Here is a 16,061-nt window from a genome sequence, read left to right as displayed (position 1 = left end):
AAAGAGACATCTAAGAAAAAGAGAGAAATGAGTAAAAGAAAACAAACAAAAGAAAACGGTAGAGAGAAAGGTAGAAAAGAGAGACAGAGGAAACTAGGACTTGGAGGCAAATGTGTGCAACTGTGTCTGCCTTTTCTCATTTCAGAACTGGAATTTTCACACTGACACCTATTGGACTACAAGAAATATCTGATTGTCCACGGAGAGGGTTCCACACCCACAGACAGGACACAGCTCTCTTCTGTGTATGTATCTTTGTACAAGTAATCAAGGCCGTGTTTTCAAGCAGGACACAGTGCTGATTGGGTTCATCATTTTTTCCTTACCCTCCTGGCAGTTCATCTTCACCACCCTCTTCTTAACAATTCACAATAACCAAATATCTAGGATGCAGGTATCAGTGGATATAAGTTTTCTCATATTTGAAATCTAGTCATTGACTGTCTCTGAGATGCTAGTCCTTTCTGTCCCTCAAACCTGATATCTGGGGTAACTAATAACATCAAGATAAGATTAAGGAAGCAAAACGAGTGTACTTCAGGGTCAGAGTGTGAGAGCAACATGCTTGAGGCTCTGAATTCCATCCCCAGTAACATGAGGAAAAGAACAAAGTATTAAATCCATTAGCTTATTTAATGCTTTATCAATGTCATTAACTAACTCCCAGTCAGCGATCTGAATGCAAATGGAAAACATGCAAGATATGTTAATTATGCAAATTTTGACCAGGAATTTTGTCTGGAAGAGTATGGTTCTAACTCTCTAGGGAGGTAGTTTCTTCTCCCATATTATTTTCTCTGGTCACACACTTAGTATGATCAGATCTCTGTGTGTCAGATCAGACCCAGATAGCAAGATTCTTTCACTTTATTGCATATCAGCCAGGGCTCTTCCATTGAGTTTAGATTCAAAGGAAATGTAGCAACATAGTGAAAGGACCAGAACCTGTCCCATAAAATATATAAGAACCAGAAATTCAGTCACAGAGATGCAAAGTAATCTAAGATCCTATATCAGACTGCTAATTCCAAGAGTCAGTCTCTCTTTCTGTCTCTGTCTCTCTGTGTATGTGTGCTTTATATGTGTCATAATACATGTATATATATATATATATATATATATATATATATATATATATATATCATTATACTCTTGATTATAACAAAAATTAAGACCTAATAAAATTTAAGATTTTTTTTGTAAAACATGTATATTTCTATGTTTCTTTCTGTACCATCATTGTGTAGACTAGTGAAAGCGGATACCATTTTCACTTTAAGCCTGTTATCTGTGGGTTCAGTACCTTTAGTGCTGAGAAGAGTTTGTCAGATGTCCTAGATCTGGAGTCAGGTGATTGTGCAGTGCCTGCTTCCGTATAAGATCAGTGGATTCTGTTGCACATTTTATCATCTCCCTTGTTCCCAGTTGAGTACTCTCATGGATCAAAAGCAGAGAACATTTTTCAGTCAGATGGGAGGAAGAAGATCTGAACAGATGTGTTCTAAACTGCATAGCTCTGTCTTGTAATATAACAATGTTAAGTATTGCAAAGTTGAAAGAGATTGCATGATTATAAAAAAAATGCCTAGAAATCTAATCCCAAGGTTCCAAGTTGCAACAACACTTTCTATTTCTGGCCAATGTAAAGCATACTGACAAAGCCAGCTGCAGGACAGCTATAGCAGGTGAATCATGAGTTTAAAGCTATCTGACACTATGTCGCCAAACTGAGTCAGACTGATTACTCCTCATGTTTTTGTATGCCATATTTAAGCATCCCTCAAAGACTATTAGATAACTTTTATCATCTGATTTATACAATGACTCCAATAATACACTAGACTTACTGATCCTTTTAATAAGGCAATATTTTGCAAGTGACTCTGAAAAATATGTGCCAAGATATATGGTGACACACTGACTCTGATCATGAGGAGAACTAGGGAGGAGTACTGGGTCCCAGCCCCTTTCCCATAGCTGCCACCAACAAGATAATCTCACGTCTAAGATGACAATTATTGCTCTACAGTTAGCTTTTTACATTAGAGGATTAGGACAGGGCTATGCAGTGAGATTGCTTGTGTTTTAAACTTTAGGCTCTCTATTCAGTTCCCAGCATTTCCACTTCTGGAATCTGCTAAGTGCTGCTTTCCTATAATACAGTACTTGAGAGCAGGTGTCAGGAGTTTAACACCAAGATTGGTCTGTGCTCTCTAGGATATATAGTGTAGACTAGATCACATGAGACTTTCCTTTGCTATAATATAAAAAGTATAAGTTGTTTCAAAATTGGAGCTTACCACGACTTATCCACGTTTCCTTTTCTCCAATTGCAGGACTGCAGTCATGTCACCACCCAGAACATCATGGTGACTGTCACAGATTTGAGATGAGTCAAATCCCAAACACCTTCAGTTGTGAGTGTGTGTGTGTGTGTGTGTGTGTGTGTGTATGCATGAGTACTTGTACACATGTATGTCTCTCTCTCTGAGTGTTTTATACATATGAATGTGTTATATGTATGTATGTAGGGTGGTATACATATCTGTTATGTTCAATATGTTATACATGTTGCTTCTATCTCTTGAATGTTTAATCTACATCATGTATGTGTACCAGTCTGGATGGTTATACTTGGTGGCCAAAAGAAAACCTATCTTTTCTATATGAGGTTTATTTAAAGTTAGGATAGTGTATTAGGAGTTCATAACAATTAGAAATTGATTTTGTTATAAAACATATTTATTAAGAGGTTAAGACAATATTTTTGGCCATGAACCATAAGCATACATTGTATATAAGGATTCAGTACACCCAAAACTGGTCTGCATCATCTGTCACAGGGTAGATGTGGGACAGATTATAATTCCAAGACTCACTAACCAACTGCAGAAGGGAATCATCTCAAAGGTCCCAGACATCAGCCTACATTTTTCATCTACTCAGAATGTTGCTCTGAGAGAAATGGATTAATGAAGACAAAAAAGAATTTTCTGACTCAATAGAAACTTCATTGCTTTTGGATTGACTTTAATCTGAAATGAGTCGACCATCGGTATTGAGTTTCTAGTACAAACGGCATGATATGATGTCTCCCTACATGAGATTATTATAGTCTGGTACTGCAACATCATGGAAAACCGAAAAAGATGTATTTTCCAGAAAATATCCTAGGGATGTGTGTTTCTGCTAGGCTCCCTGAAGAACCTTTGATGATGCTGTGTCAGGCTTACACCATTAAAGTGCTGACTTTGTACTGTGATGTTCAGTGCATATTGAATCTTCAGTTCATCACAGATGTGAAAAGAACTTTGGTAACAAAGTGACCACCTCTCAAACCCTGGAAGACAAGAGAAGATGACTACAGCCCTGTGGAATTTGTCACATTTATAGAACATAAATAAGATGAAGACTTTCTCCACTCCTCATACACCATGTCACCTGCTCCAGTTTGTCCAGTCCTACAACCAAGTTGTCCTGATGGATATACTACTGACTGAAAAATCTTGCCACAAAACACAAGACAATACACCAGGGAAATCTGTCTGACCTACACAGAGTAATGTGCTCGCCTGAACATGGTTCCTACAGCATGTGACTTCCCTGAATTCTTAATGACCTAATCAATGAGACTAGTACTTGCATTCACCTCACACAAAGATACTGTCCTCAACAAGAGATGGCAGGACAAACTCACTGCTGGTGGCATACTGGCAGAAAGAAGCTCACTATGACCTGTGGGTGGTCAACTATTCTACTCAATGCTCCTGACTTTGGTCCTGTTCAGAAGTGAAGCTAATCACAACACATTGATGTTTCCCTCATATTGCACAGAATCCAATTTAAAAAGAAAAATCTCTTCAACTATCATGTCTCCTTTAAATGTACATTTATTTTCTCTCTCTGTCTCTTTCTCTGTCTCTGTCTCTGTCTCTCTCTGTCTCTCTCTCTCTCTCTCTCTCTTTCTCTCTCTCTCTCTCTCTGTGTGTGTATGTGTGTGTGTGTGTGGGTGTGTTTCTGTATATGTGTTTATTGTTTTGCTTCTAGAGGACATATGCTAGAGGTTCTCTCGAGTTCAGGAGCACTTGAAGGCATCAGGTATTTTCTACTACTATGTTAGATTCCATGATCAAACTCTGCTTGTCAGGCATGGTGCTAAGGTCCTTGTCCCTGGAAGCCAAGGGACATGTAACATTTAAAAACAAAAACAAAAACAAAAAACATAAAACCTGCTGTGTTCAATCAGGTGTGTTGCATGTCTTCCCTGTGGTGTCCCATGGATGCTGGAAAAATTCTTCTCTCTATACCCCTAAAGAAAAATGACTCCTCATACCCAAAACACTTGATATTATTAGCTGTTCTTATAAAGCTGGACTAGGAGCTTCTTTAATATGTATGATAGCATGCTGTAAGGGCTTCACTTTTTAAAGGTATAGTGCAAGTAAACACAGTTGCTGGGTTTTTATGAGTGCAATGGCTTATCCTGTCCAGAACAGACGTTTTCAAAGCGCTTCTCCTATTTTCCACCTTTTATACTGTTTCTAGGTCATGTTATACCATGGCCTCTGAGTAGTTAGGTCTGGTGTGTATTTGTGTGATTTAAATGTCTCATTTGGGGTCAAACACTTAACATTTGCTCTCAGCAACTCGAGGTAATTAAGGAAATAGGTATACGTCTAAATAATAATATTAATAATAGTAGTAGTAATGATAGTAATGATAAGGATAATTAGAGTAGTACAAATACAAGTAATAATAATAAAAAACCAATGAGAGTAAATTAGTCTATACCTTAACACATCACCCTGCAAAAGTTGTTTCTCTGACCTTTGGGAAAAGTAGCACTAATCTATGAACATGGACACATTGAGGAAGCAGTTTGAAAGTATGTCCAAAAAGACAGCAGTATGTCTTTTCATGATCTGTTATGTACCAGAGTGTGGGTTTAGGACCAGGTTAAAGATCTAGGTATGGATTTCATCTTGTCTAATGGCCAAAATTTTAACCAGACCGTTTTGGTTACTGTTATAGCAAGACTGTCATGATTGAATCTGTAGGCATATCCTACCAAGCACGTTAGAATAATAGCAGATAAAATCCACTAGTAGTCAGAACATGACTTCTCTCCCATGTATAGCACCACACTTCACAGAGAATGCAAGGCAGCAGTCAGATGTCTGCCAGACTCAGTTCATTTCTCTATGGACCAAAACTGAACTGTGGTTTCTTCAACAGTAGGTTCTTACCATCTACTTCTGGTATGTAACCAAGAGAAATAGTACTAGCTTATATTGTTTATGTAGCTTCAGGCTTCACTGAATAAAAGTACAAGGTGACTTTCTCACTCCTGGGACTGAATTTTTTGAACACAATCATCAGTTGCTGAAACAAGCTGCAAGTGTTCACTGCAGAGGGTCCTTCCTTTAACTTAAGATTCATGGTCTCCAGCTTGGATATTGAAGCCTGTGGACAGGGTGATTCCTATTGGATCCTTAAGAGCAGCCAGGGTCTCACTAACCATTGCTATCTGAGAATACTGAACTCTCAATTATTTCCACAAGTCCACACTCAGCAAATGCATCATATAAGGATGCCACACTGATAACTGTTACATCACTACAGCACGAGGTTGTCTTACCACTGGTCCCTTTGCATGTCTGTGCCTAGATGAGGACAAAAAGTGAATCTCTAAGTGTCCTTTTTGCAATGCTTACATTCCATTCCACATCTGTCCCAGACACACACTTTTTCTTCACTTCTCCTATTAGATCCTTCCCTATTATTCTCACCTCTCCTTGCTTGTTGGTCTAAGTGAAGACACAGTTTAGGTCTTTCCATATCACAGCTGGCCCTGTACAAATAGACACAACCCAATCCCCAGACCGACTTGCTGCTAGCCAGTGCAGAGTTGTAAGTGAGGTGGTACTAGAAGTACAGGACTAGGCTGAGGGGCCAGGTCATCACTTGTAAGTGTTCCTAGATCAAAACATGAGGAGGACACAAAGCATTCTGATCTCCAATGCTCTGCAGAGTACAAATTAATTTATGGACAGTGCATGAGGATCCAGACATGGCTCATTCCAAAAAAACTCATTCAATATGGATCCTATTTGATCTCATCTCCCATATGTTTGCTCATAAGTTCTCTACTCAATTCCTAATTTTCTTGGGTAACCTTGGCTCTAGTAATGAATTCATATACCTACATATAGAGCAAAAATTCACATGCACAAAGTCTTCTGAGAAACAAAATAAATAGAAATCCTTAAACGTAGAACTCTATAAGCATTTACCTGCTCAAGAGCCTGCCTGGATTTCCTCAGTCTTGATGCATGTACCTGGATGTCGGGTGGGGGATCAGGCAGAGAACCCATGGGGAAGTAGAGAGTGTGGAGTTCTAGGGGAAGCTTAATGTCCCTGAAAAACCCAAGACAGCAAGAGAAGGAGAACATGGAGCATTTTAACCAGTTGGGTAAGGACTTCCTACTCATCCATTAGCTCTCCTTAATTTGAACCAGAGAAAGAATAATAGTATTTATGTTTTAGACTCTGAAAGTGTTTTCTGGGGAGACCTTTTGGCTACAAGTTGAAGACCTGTTGGAGATATTGGAAGATAGGAAATCTTGCCAATTTTCCTATTGTTTAATCAGGTAAGTCACCCAGAAGATATCTCAAGTCCTGCTTCTTGGGATAGAGACAGAAATATACCAAGACATCTAGGTAGTTTGGTTTACATAGTTAGACCTGATCGAAAGTAAAGGCAATTCTAGAGAGGAGAGGAGGAATGTGTTGATATTTTGGTGATTCTCCATCAACAAGCAAATAACCTCTCAGGTGATTTCATTAACACACTTAAAGAGCAGTTTATCCTCCTTGCTGCTGACATTTTCCTGTTAGCATAGTAAGAGGCATTTGTAGTCTATGAGATGTCAGGTACAGTGACATTTCTGAATGACAATCATGCATTTTTTGAGGTAGAATTTCCATATAAGGCAGGCTGGCCATATGATTTTCTTGCCTCAGCTTCAGTGAGGTTTGAGTGACAGTGATGTTGATGTTCTATTTAGGCCTGAGTTACTAATATAGCATGCTCAAGTTCTGGAGAACCAAACCTCACAAATCATCAATATAGGAACCAGAGGCTAAAAGATACTTCACAGTTAGGCAAAGGGACAGGTGACCATAAAGAAATACTCATTGCTCACAAGCTGTGTTGCCATGTCTCTTAGACAACTTACCTTTAATTGGTCAAGAGAGATTCTGAGGGAGCAGAGGGATGAAGTTCTCCACACACTGACTGGAGCCAACTGAGGAGACAGAGATTCTAAGCTGAATGAAGTAAGTGGCATGCCTGTTGCTTTCTGTTGGATGCCTCTCCCCTCTCTGCCTTGTGAGAGCACTATGCATCTACCTCCATCTGTGACACTGCTATCTTGATAGATGTAAAAGGCTGAAAGATTGGCCACCACACTGGTCATACAGTTTGCATTCCAGGACCATTAGCTATTTTATCCAGTGATATCTGAAAGAGATCATGATTAAACAGTGGTTGATGGAAGTCCAGGAGAAGGAGGAAGCAGTGGATGCCACAGTTATCATGAACTAACATACAAGTCTGGTTTCATGGTGACTCAGGGCAGTTTCTCAAGTGTACAGTAGAGTAAATGGCTATACAATTGTAAACAACCATTCTGCAGTATGTGTGTCTACATGTGCCTCTCTGTCATGGGAGGTTTCTCCAATTGTGTGTGATACATGAGTATGTATAGAGATGAGGGTCTCCATGAGTGAGAGATTATGCTTGTAGATGTGAGCATTCATACATGTGTACTTAGTTCTGTGTGGGCCTTCTCTGCCTCTATGCATACAGCACAAACAATAAATCAAAGACTTTGTTCTCAGGGGCTCTATTGCTGCCCTGAGAGCCTGTTACCAAAGCTCAAAGGGTATGTGAGCAAGAGAGAAATGTGAGAAGGCTGGGCTACACTTGTTAGGCAGGAAGGTCAATTGTGTTTGGAAGAGGGATGGAAGCTTCTCTGGATTCCTCTGTGTAGGAAACCATGAGATTGTCCATCAGTTTAATCATCCATACACCCAAGAAGCTGCATCACATACTGTTTTGCAGGTGTGTATTGTGAGCATAGGTGAAAACAGGGCTTTTCACAGAGCAGCTTACAGCATAAATAAAACATAGATTTCTGTATAGGTCAAAGCTGTAGGCATTTTGATGGGAGAGCTCATTTCAACTTACTTCAAGTTGTACAACAATCTACCTACCCATTTGGTTCTCACTGTTTACAGCTCTGTTCCCTATCTTCTGCTTCCATCAGTATTTTTTCATACTCCTGCATCTGCTTTTGTCCCCTCTGTCTGTCTCCTGCCCTGGTCAATCCCAGTAGTTTTGACCTTTCTATTGGCTGTCAGATATTTATAATTAGCAATTAGCAGTAAGACAGTGCCAGAATATCTCTTGTATTGCCATCAGGCAATGACATTCATGTTTTGAGCAAAGTCAGCAAACTTTAAATCAGCAAAATTTAAAATCTAAAGCACAGTGATGGTTCAGAAATGACAGTATCAAACTCCTGCCATCACTTAGCTCTTTATCAGTACAGATTTAACAATTGAAAATACAGAGATGCACCTTCATATACAGTAAGGAATGTCACCTGAACAATGGATGGATATGTGCACACAGCATGCAAATGTGAAGGTCACAAGACAATTTCAGATGTTGCTTTATGTTACCTTCTACTTTCACGATGTGAGCCAGCTTATGAAGTACTAAAAACTACAGTCGGATCTTCTGAAAGAGTAGTGCATGCTCTTAATCACTAAAGCATCTATCTAACCCTCACCTAAGATACTTCACATTTGTTTGTTTGTGTGTTCGATATTGATCATAAAGGGATAAATGGTTGGAGGTCAGCAGATAATTTCAGGAAGGTGGTTTCTTTTAGATCTGTATATTGAATTTAAGAATGAAACTTAGGTTACCACACAGAAAAGCTCAACAAAGTAAGATTTGGCAAACCAACAGAAGAAAAGAGCTCAAGAAACTGAGACATATTTTTACACATTCAGGAGTCCTATAAAATACTAAACTGAAAGATAGGTTTTGGGAAGACTTTGCACACACCAATACACCCAATGTCTGCTGCCTCACCGTCTGTGTGTACAAATAAGTTTTGATCAGTTGACTTAGAAGGCTTTGTTCTCCTTGTGTCTAGTCTATCCTATGGTATATATATTATTTATTCTTATTTTTCTACTTCAGGATTCCTTGAGCTCTGAGGAGGGGTATTTAATGGAGAAATCTCATATGGAGTTGGGTGCTGCTCTTTCTCTCTTTCTGTCTCTCTGTCTCTGACTCTTTCTGTCTCTGTCTCTCTCCTTTCTGCCTCTATCTCTTTTCTGTGTGTGTGTGTCTGTCTGTCGGACATTCTGTATCTCAGTCCCTCTGCATGCATAATGTCTGATTGTCTATCTTTGCATTTTTTCCCATCAGATGCATGAGAAACCGGGGAAGATCCTTGAGGACATGGGCACAGGGGGAAAGTTCCTGAACAGAATATATATTCAATTAATGACTTCACTGTACCTTTTAAAATGGTAAAAAATATAAAATGTAAAGATATAAATAATGATGCATTTGGAGCTTCTAATATGTGTATATTTACTTTCTTTAAAGAATTGGACACTGAAGGCCACCGTTCTCTCATTCAGCTAGGGAAAGAAATGCCAATGCTGCCATTACCCTTAGCAAGGCTGGATTTATATAGACAGATTGATTTTTAGAGCGGCTGTTCAGAACAGACTGCGTCTGGAAAGCATGTAGTTGCAGGCTGATTTTGAGTGCAAGGGTAATACTATAAGTAGTGACAAACACTTCAGATCCCACAAATGTCAACAGGCAATGAAAACTACATACTTGTCTGATTAGAAATGCAGTTGGCCCACACTACTGTCTAATATTTTGTGAATGGATATTGAGAGTGGTATTTCATATTGAGGTCACAGATAACTTCTGGTTCAAAGTTCAAAGTACTATAATGGTGGGAGAATAGGAGCCTTTCCAAGACTCCTTGTTAGAACATAGAGTAACAAATGGATAAAGACAGCGAATCTAAAATAAGAACTGTGGGAGAGTCACAGGACATAAGATGAGTAGAGCATCTGGGAAAGGATCCTTCCACTCACCATCTGCACCCTGGAGCTGGGTGGTTTCATTGCCCTCTGAGCACAGCCTGCCAGGAGAGAGCTGGGATTCCAGCAGTGATGTCACTTCTGGGTCACTTTCCCTCCAATAACAGTCCAGAGAGGGACAAGGAGCTCGTTTCATGGTTGTAGAAAGACAGCAAGAAGCTGCCATGCATCAGTGAGATCGTGAACTCAACACTTCCAGTGACTTCATCATGGAACTGTAAACCTTCAAAATGTAAGAAAAGCATTTATGTTACAAACCCTATTTAAGTAATGACAATTTATTATATTAATGACATCCACTTTGTCTGAAACCGATGTAGCTGCCCTAGTTCATTTTTGTGTCTTTCACTGTCAACTTGGTACATCCTTCCAGAACCCTTTAGCCTATGTTTCTTATAGACAATGTATTATGAGAACTTTCTTTTTCATAGATCAGGAAAGCTTTATGTTTTTAAAGAATAATGTGACCACATTTAATATTCCTTGTAATGTAGTTTTAATAAGTACCATTATTTTTATTTCTTAAATATTTACCTTGTTCTGTTTTGCATTTGTTTACATTATATTTTGTTTTACTTTTCTTATTTGTGGTGTTAATAGACCAAATTTTATGTAATTTAATCATGTATCCTCAATTAAAATATTAAGTATACTCTAAAAAAACAATAAATACAGACCTATCAGAATTACACCAGACTTCTTACCAGACACAATGAAAGCTAGAAGGTCCAGGACAGATCTCATTCAGACCCTAAGAGAACACAAATAAAGCCTAGACTACTCTATCCAGCAAAATTCTCAATTACCGCAATGAAGAAATCAAGATATTCCATGACAAAACCAAATTTATACAATATTTTTCCACAAATCCAGCCCTTCAAAGAATAATACATAGAAAACTCCAACAGAATGATGGAAACTACACTAGAAAAAGCAATAATGTAATCTTCCATTAACAGACCAATAAGACGGTAGCCACATAAACATAACTCCACTTTTAACAACAACAATACCAGGAAGCAACAATCAAAGACTAGAAACAAAGTGTTGAGCAGAGAGGGAAGGAATGACCTTACAGAGATTGCCCCCAAATAGGAATCCATTCCATATACAGTTACCAAACACAGACACTATTGTGCATGACAACAGTGCTAGCTGACAGGAGCCTGATATAGCAGTCTCGTGAGAGGCCTTGCCAGTACCTTACAAATACAGTGGGGGATTCTCTCAACCAACCATTGAACTGAGCAAAGGGTGCCCAATGGAGGAGCTAGAGAAAGGTCCCAAGGAGCTGTAGGGGTTTGCATCCCCATAGGAGGAACAATGATATTAACTGACAAGTACCCTCAGAGCTTTCAGCTATTTAACCACCAACCAAAGAGTACAAAAGGAGAGGATGGTCTGGTTGGATATCAATGAGAGGAGAGGCACTTGGACCTTTAATGGATCATTGCCCCAGTGTAGGTGATGTAGTAAGAGTAATGTGAGTGGGTGGGTTAGTGAGCAGGGTGAGGGGGTAGAGAATAGGGCGTTTGGGGAGGTGAAATGTGGAAAGGAGATAACATTTGAAATGTAAATAAAGAAAACACCTAATTAAAAAGGAAATGTGAAAGAGAAACAACCAGTTATGATTGTACATGCATTTAAAATGAAGATGCAACAATGGTTGAAGTTGAGGAAAGGGAGTGTGTGCTGACTGGTAGCTTATGGGAAAGGCGTTAAGGATCATATTGTTTTCCCTTCCATAATTTCATGGTGTCTATCTGCAATGGAATGGCCATCCTCTAAGACTTTAAGATCTTTCTATGGACATGGAGCTTCAATATGCAATCATTTTTTAACCACTTTCCTTGGAGTTTATATCATTAGCTTTGCAACATGATCTCACTATTGTGTCAAGACAGTCTCAGACCTGGGTTGATCTCCCTCCTCCTGCCTTACAAGAGGCAGGGCTAAAATCATGTTCCGGCATACAGGATTTCTTTTCATTATCTTCTTTTTCATATTTGATTAGGAATTTTTATTTCTAACAAACTTCAAAGTTTTATAAAATGAAAATTATTTTTATTTAAGTAGCTCAAATTTATATGGATAAGAGTAATGCCTTCTCAAAAATAGCAAACATTGATTATATGACTAATCAGTTAATCTAGCCAGTGTCATAATGGGAAGCACAATTATGAGATGACGTCGTTTCCCTATAACTTGGACAGCAAACATACTTATTAATATAGCAGGCTATATGATTGCTAAATATATGTAGCTTCTTTTCTTATGATATTGGAAACATCTAGAGTAGAGTTCTATACAGGTATGCCTAAGGCCTTAGTAATAAGATGTAAGGGTGGAATTTCAGCCTCTTCGAAGTAGTTAATTGTGGCTAAATATAATTTCAGAATTGTCACTGACTAGTAACTCTTCGATATCTTCTACAATGGTAAATATCAACTATCAAGTTGAGTGAATTTAAAATTACCATAGAAACATATCTTTAGGTATATCTTTCAGTATGTTTTCAGGAAAGCTTATCTGGGGAGAGAAAACACACCCTGAATGTGGGTCCATGCTCTCAAGGGCTGTGATCCTTGACAGATTAAAAAGGAAAAAATAAGCTGAGCACTGCCTTTCATCCCTCTCTGATTCATGAGTAGATGTAACGTGGCTAGCTGACCCATACCTCCTAAACCAAGATGGGCTGTGTCAGTTCAAACTCTAAGCAAAATGAAACTCTCCTGCTGTGGTCTAAGCCACAGTTAGTGACAGACTCCTAGGCACTGGCACAGAATGGCAAGTGATATGGATTCTTGTCATAATGAACTAAACTGTACAGTGTGGAAGCAGATGACAGAATGTTGAGTACTGATTATGTAGTCCCTTCTAGCACTGTACTGCAGCCTTGTGTATCTGACAGCATATGGCAAAAATGATGATTTTAGGTTATGAAAGACACTGTACCTCAGTTTACCCTCATGGTAGGAAAGGAAACGTAGTTGAAAAGAATATGGGAATATGTCTGCCTGGGATGGTAGGGAAGAACTCTGCTGCAAGCCTCTAAGAATCAAGGCCTCCCAAGATGCCCTGTAGTAAGCTTAGACTCTACAGCTACAATCAAGCCTCAATATGAAGGCAGTCATGCAAACAAACTGCCATCACTTCCATCTTCTCCTCAATATCTCTATTCCTCAGAACACCTGACCTGCTCCTGGATGTCTAAACTGTGGACAAAAATCAACATTTATTGTTTAAATGTTCTAAGTGTCCCAGTAAGTTAATCCACTGCATTTTTAACAGGATCACCGCATGGGCATGATAGGACACACCTTTAATTCCAACACTTAGGCAGCTATGCCAAGAAGATCTGGAATTCAAGATGACTTGAAAATCATATCTTCAAACTCTAAGAGCAAAAAGGGAAAGATAATTAATTTCATTTATAGGGGAACACGTATTACATTGCATAATAAACATTATATTTAAATAAACAACATGTGAAAGAAACTGTATTTATCTCCATAACAATCTTGACATCATTTCCATGTCATATAGAAAATGATCGATGTTTATAGAAAGTTGTAAGTGTGATGCAAGTAATATAGGTTTCTAATGTTGTCATAAATAGAACAGACATAAGTTACAGTAAAAAAAAAAAAAACCTGTAAGCTCATTAATCTCATCATGCCAAATCAAATAGAATATTTTTTCTGTAGGAAAATGTATGCTAAAATATGGGACAGAATATTGTTTATACAATGGTATGCTATAGAGAAATAGTATGCAATATAAATCTTAAATAAATACATTTCACTCATTTACTTTAATTGAATTATTTTCAAAGAGAATACTCGAAGAATCCGAGGAAAAGATATGTGGATCTAAGAAAAAAACTTACAAGCACACATGAGAAGAAATAGCTGAATACATTATTTGAAGGTTGTCTATTGTTTTCCTTTTAGGACTTTGTAATCTCGAGATTCAATACAGAACTTTAAGAAAATGACTGAATTCAAAATAATGAATATTGTTCCTGAATATTGTTGTAAAACATACCAAGTACATATTGATGGGAATCACTACTACAAAAATGTGTGGAGATGAATGTGAAGGGTGCACTGTGATGGAAAGTGACTAAGAAGACAGCATAATTACTCTTTCTTGTAAATAATGTACTGCAGATGAACAGAGTTTTAGGCATATAAGCTGGCCTGTAATTCTCTCTCAGAGGCACAGACAGAAACTTAGGAGCAAGCAGCTAGCTGATCTGGACAATTCAGCAAGCTTAATTTATAAGACAGAGAGTCAAGGAAGAGAGTCTTGTCAACCTCAGCTTCCCTACACATTAGCAAGTGTACACATGTGTAGTGAGTGCCAACACATGTGCAGTGCATATGAGCATCCACACTATAAACTCATGTATATCCAAAACTTGTTAACTCAAGTAATGCTAAGTAAATGTAACATCAGAAATCAGATTACCTCACTACTATAACAGGCTCTTTAATAACAAAGAAAGAATTATGGACAACTTTGTGTTACTGCTGTTCATTACCATATATGCAGAGTTACTGTGGTAGTTTACAATCCTGTTTTCTGTATGGTTTCAGAAATCCAATGCCTATTACATTCTACCTGAACAAAATGTTGTATTTGTGGTATAAGGGGCACGTTTGCTGTGCTACAAATTCACAGACATTCAAACTTCCTTACACACAACCTTACTTATTACCTTAGAATCTGCCCCATCACAGGTGTAGTTCCTCTTTGCTACAGGGCAAAGCTTCCTGGATCAGTGCCTCAGCCTCTGGCCTTTTTACATTTTACAGAGCTCTGGAAAATAGCTCAAAGAAAGAACATAAGGCTCAGGTCAGTGTAGGGTTGTTCAATCTCAAAGGCTTCTTACTAATACATTTATTTTCATTGTTAAAGAATCTTATTCTTTTCATTTGTGAGGCCCTATTACAGTATCTGAGAATGTGTTCTCACAAATCCCCAGCATGAAGCAATCATTATGAGCACAATTTCTCACCTCAGCCTTGAGACTGGATATTATTGTCCCTGAAATTTTAGGAACTGCAAGTGTAAAGAACATGTGTTTGGGGGTCATGATTTCATTATGCGAGATGAATATAATATATGTAATGTCACCCTGTTTGACTCTGTTAGACAAAATATTAACCAGCATAATCCCAGACCCCAATCATGTGCAGATTATTTTAATTTCTGAGATAAAATTCTACTCACTCTATCACTCTTGGTGTCTTCACCTCTCTTCTCTCTCTTTTCCTAGTTTTGAACACAGGCCTGAACTAGACGAGTCAGCACAACTTTGCATCTATGGTGTTCTAATTTTTTTCAGTTCTGCTGTGACACACATTTTTAAATAATGAGAAGCATTTTGCTCTGATTAAATGAAATACACAGAATTCGTAGTACTACTCAGTTGGTAAATTACTGGGTTAACAGACACAAAGTTTTGATATTTGTCCTCAGCACTGCATAAAACTTGCTGGTGCTGAATCTTTGCAATCTCAGTATCCAGATCCAGTGAAAAGTAGAGCAGAAATCCTGTATCATCTTATATAACTTATTATGTCACCCTGTGCTACAGGGTTTCCTGCCCAAAAAAGCAAATGAACATATGGCAAGTCAAATATTAATGTTTATAAACAAATTATCCTGCTCATGAAGGCAAGTGAATTTGCTTCTTTTGAAGGATAAAAACCTCCATGACAGTTGTCTAGACAGGTAAACTGCAGTGATAGGAAAGGAAATAAAATGTGCACCTGCTGAAACTCTGCAGACTGCCATTTTGTTCTTTTTTTCTTTTTTTGGAACTATCTTTTATGGGGGATGGTTCA

The 16,061-nt window shown here is 38.2% G+C and overlaps 1 protein-coding gene across 1 annotated transcript in view; it reads left to right on the top strand.

Moving 5' to 3' along the window:
• The window catches only part of LOC127669425 (STAM-binding protein-like), a 67,567-nt gene extending 65,174 nt beyond the window's left edge, over positions 1–2,393 (top strand). The window contains exons 5-6 of the mRNA XM_052163393.1: positions 146–245; positions 2,337–2,393. Coding sequence (XP_052019353.1) covers positions 146–245; positions 2,337–2,393 — 157 coding nt within the window. The remainder of the gene's footprint in view (positions 1–145; positions 246–2,336) is intronic.
• Positions 2,394–16,061: the final 13,668 nt, after the last annotated feature.

Source organism: Apodemus sylvaticus, chromosome 1 (assembly GCF_947179515.1).
Source record: "Apodemus sylvaticus chromosome 1, mApoSyl1.1, whole genome shotgun sequence".
NCBI lineage: Eukaryota > Metazoa > Chordata > Mammalia > Rodentia > Muridae > Apodemus > Apodemus sylvaticus.
This window is presented reverse-complemented; position numbering and strand designations above follow the sequence as displayed.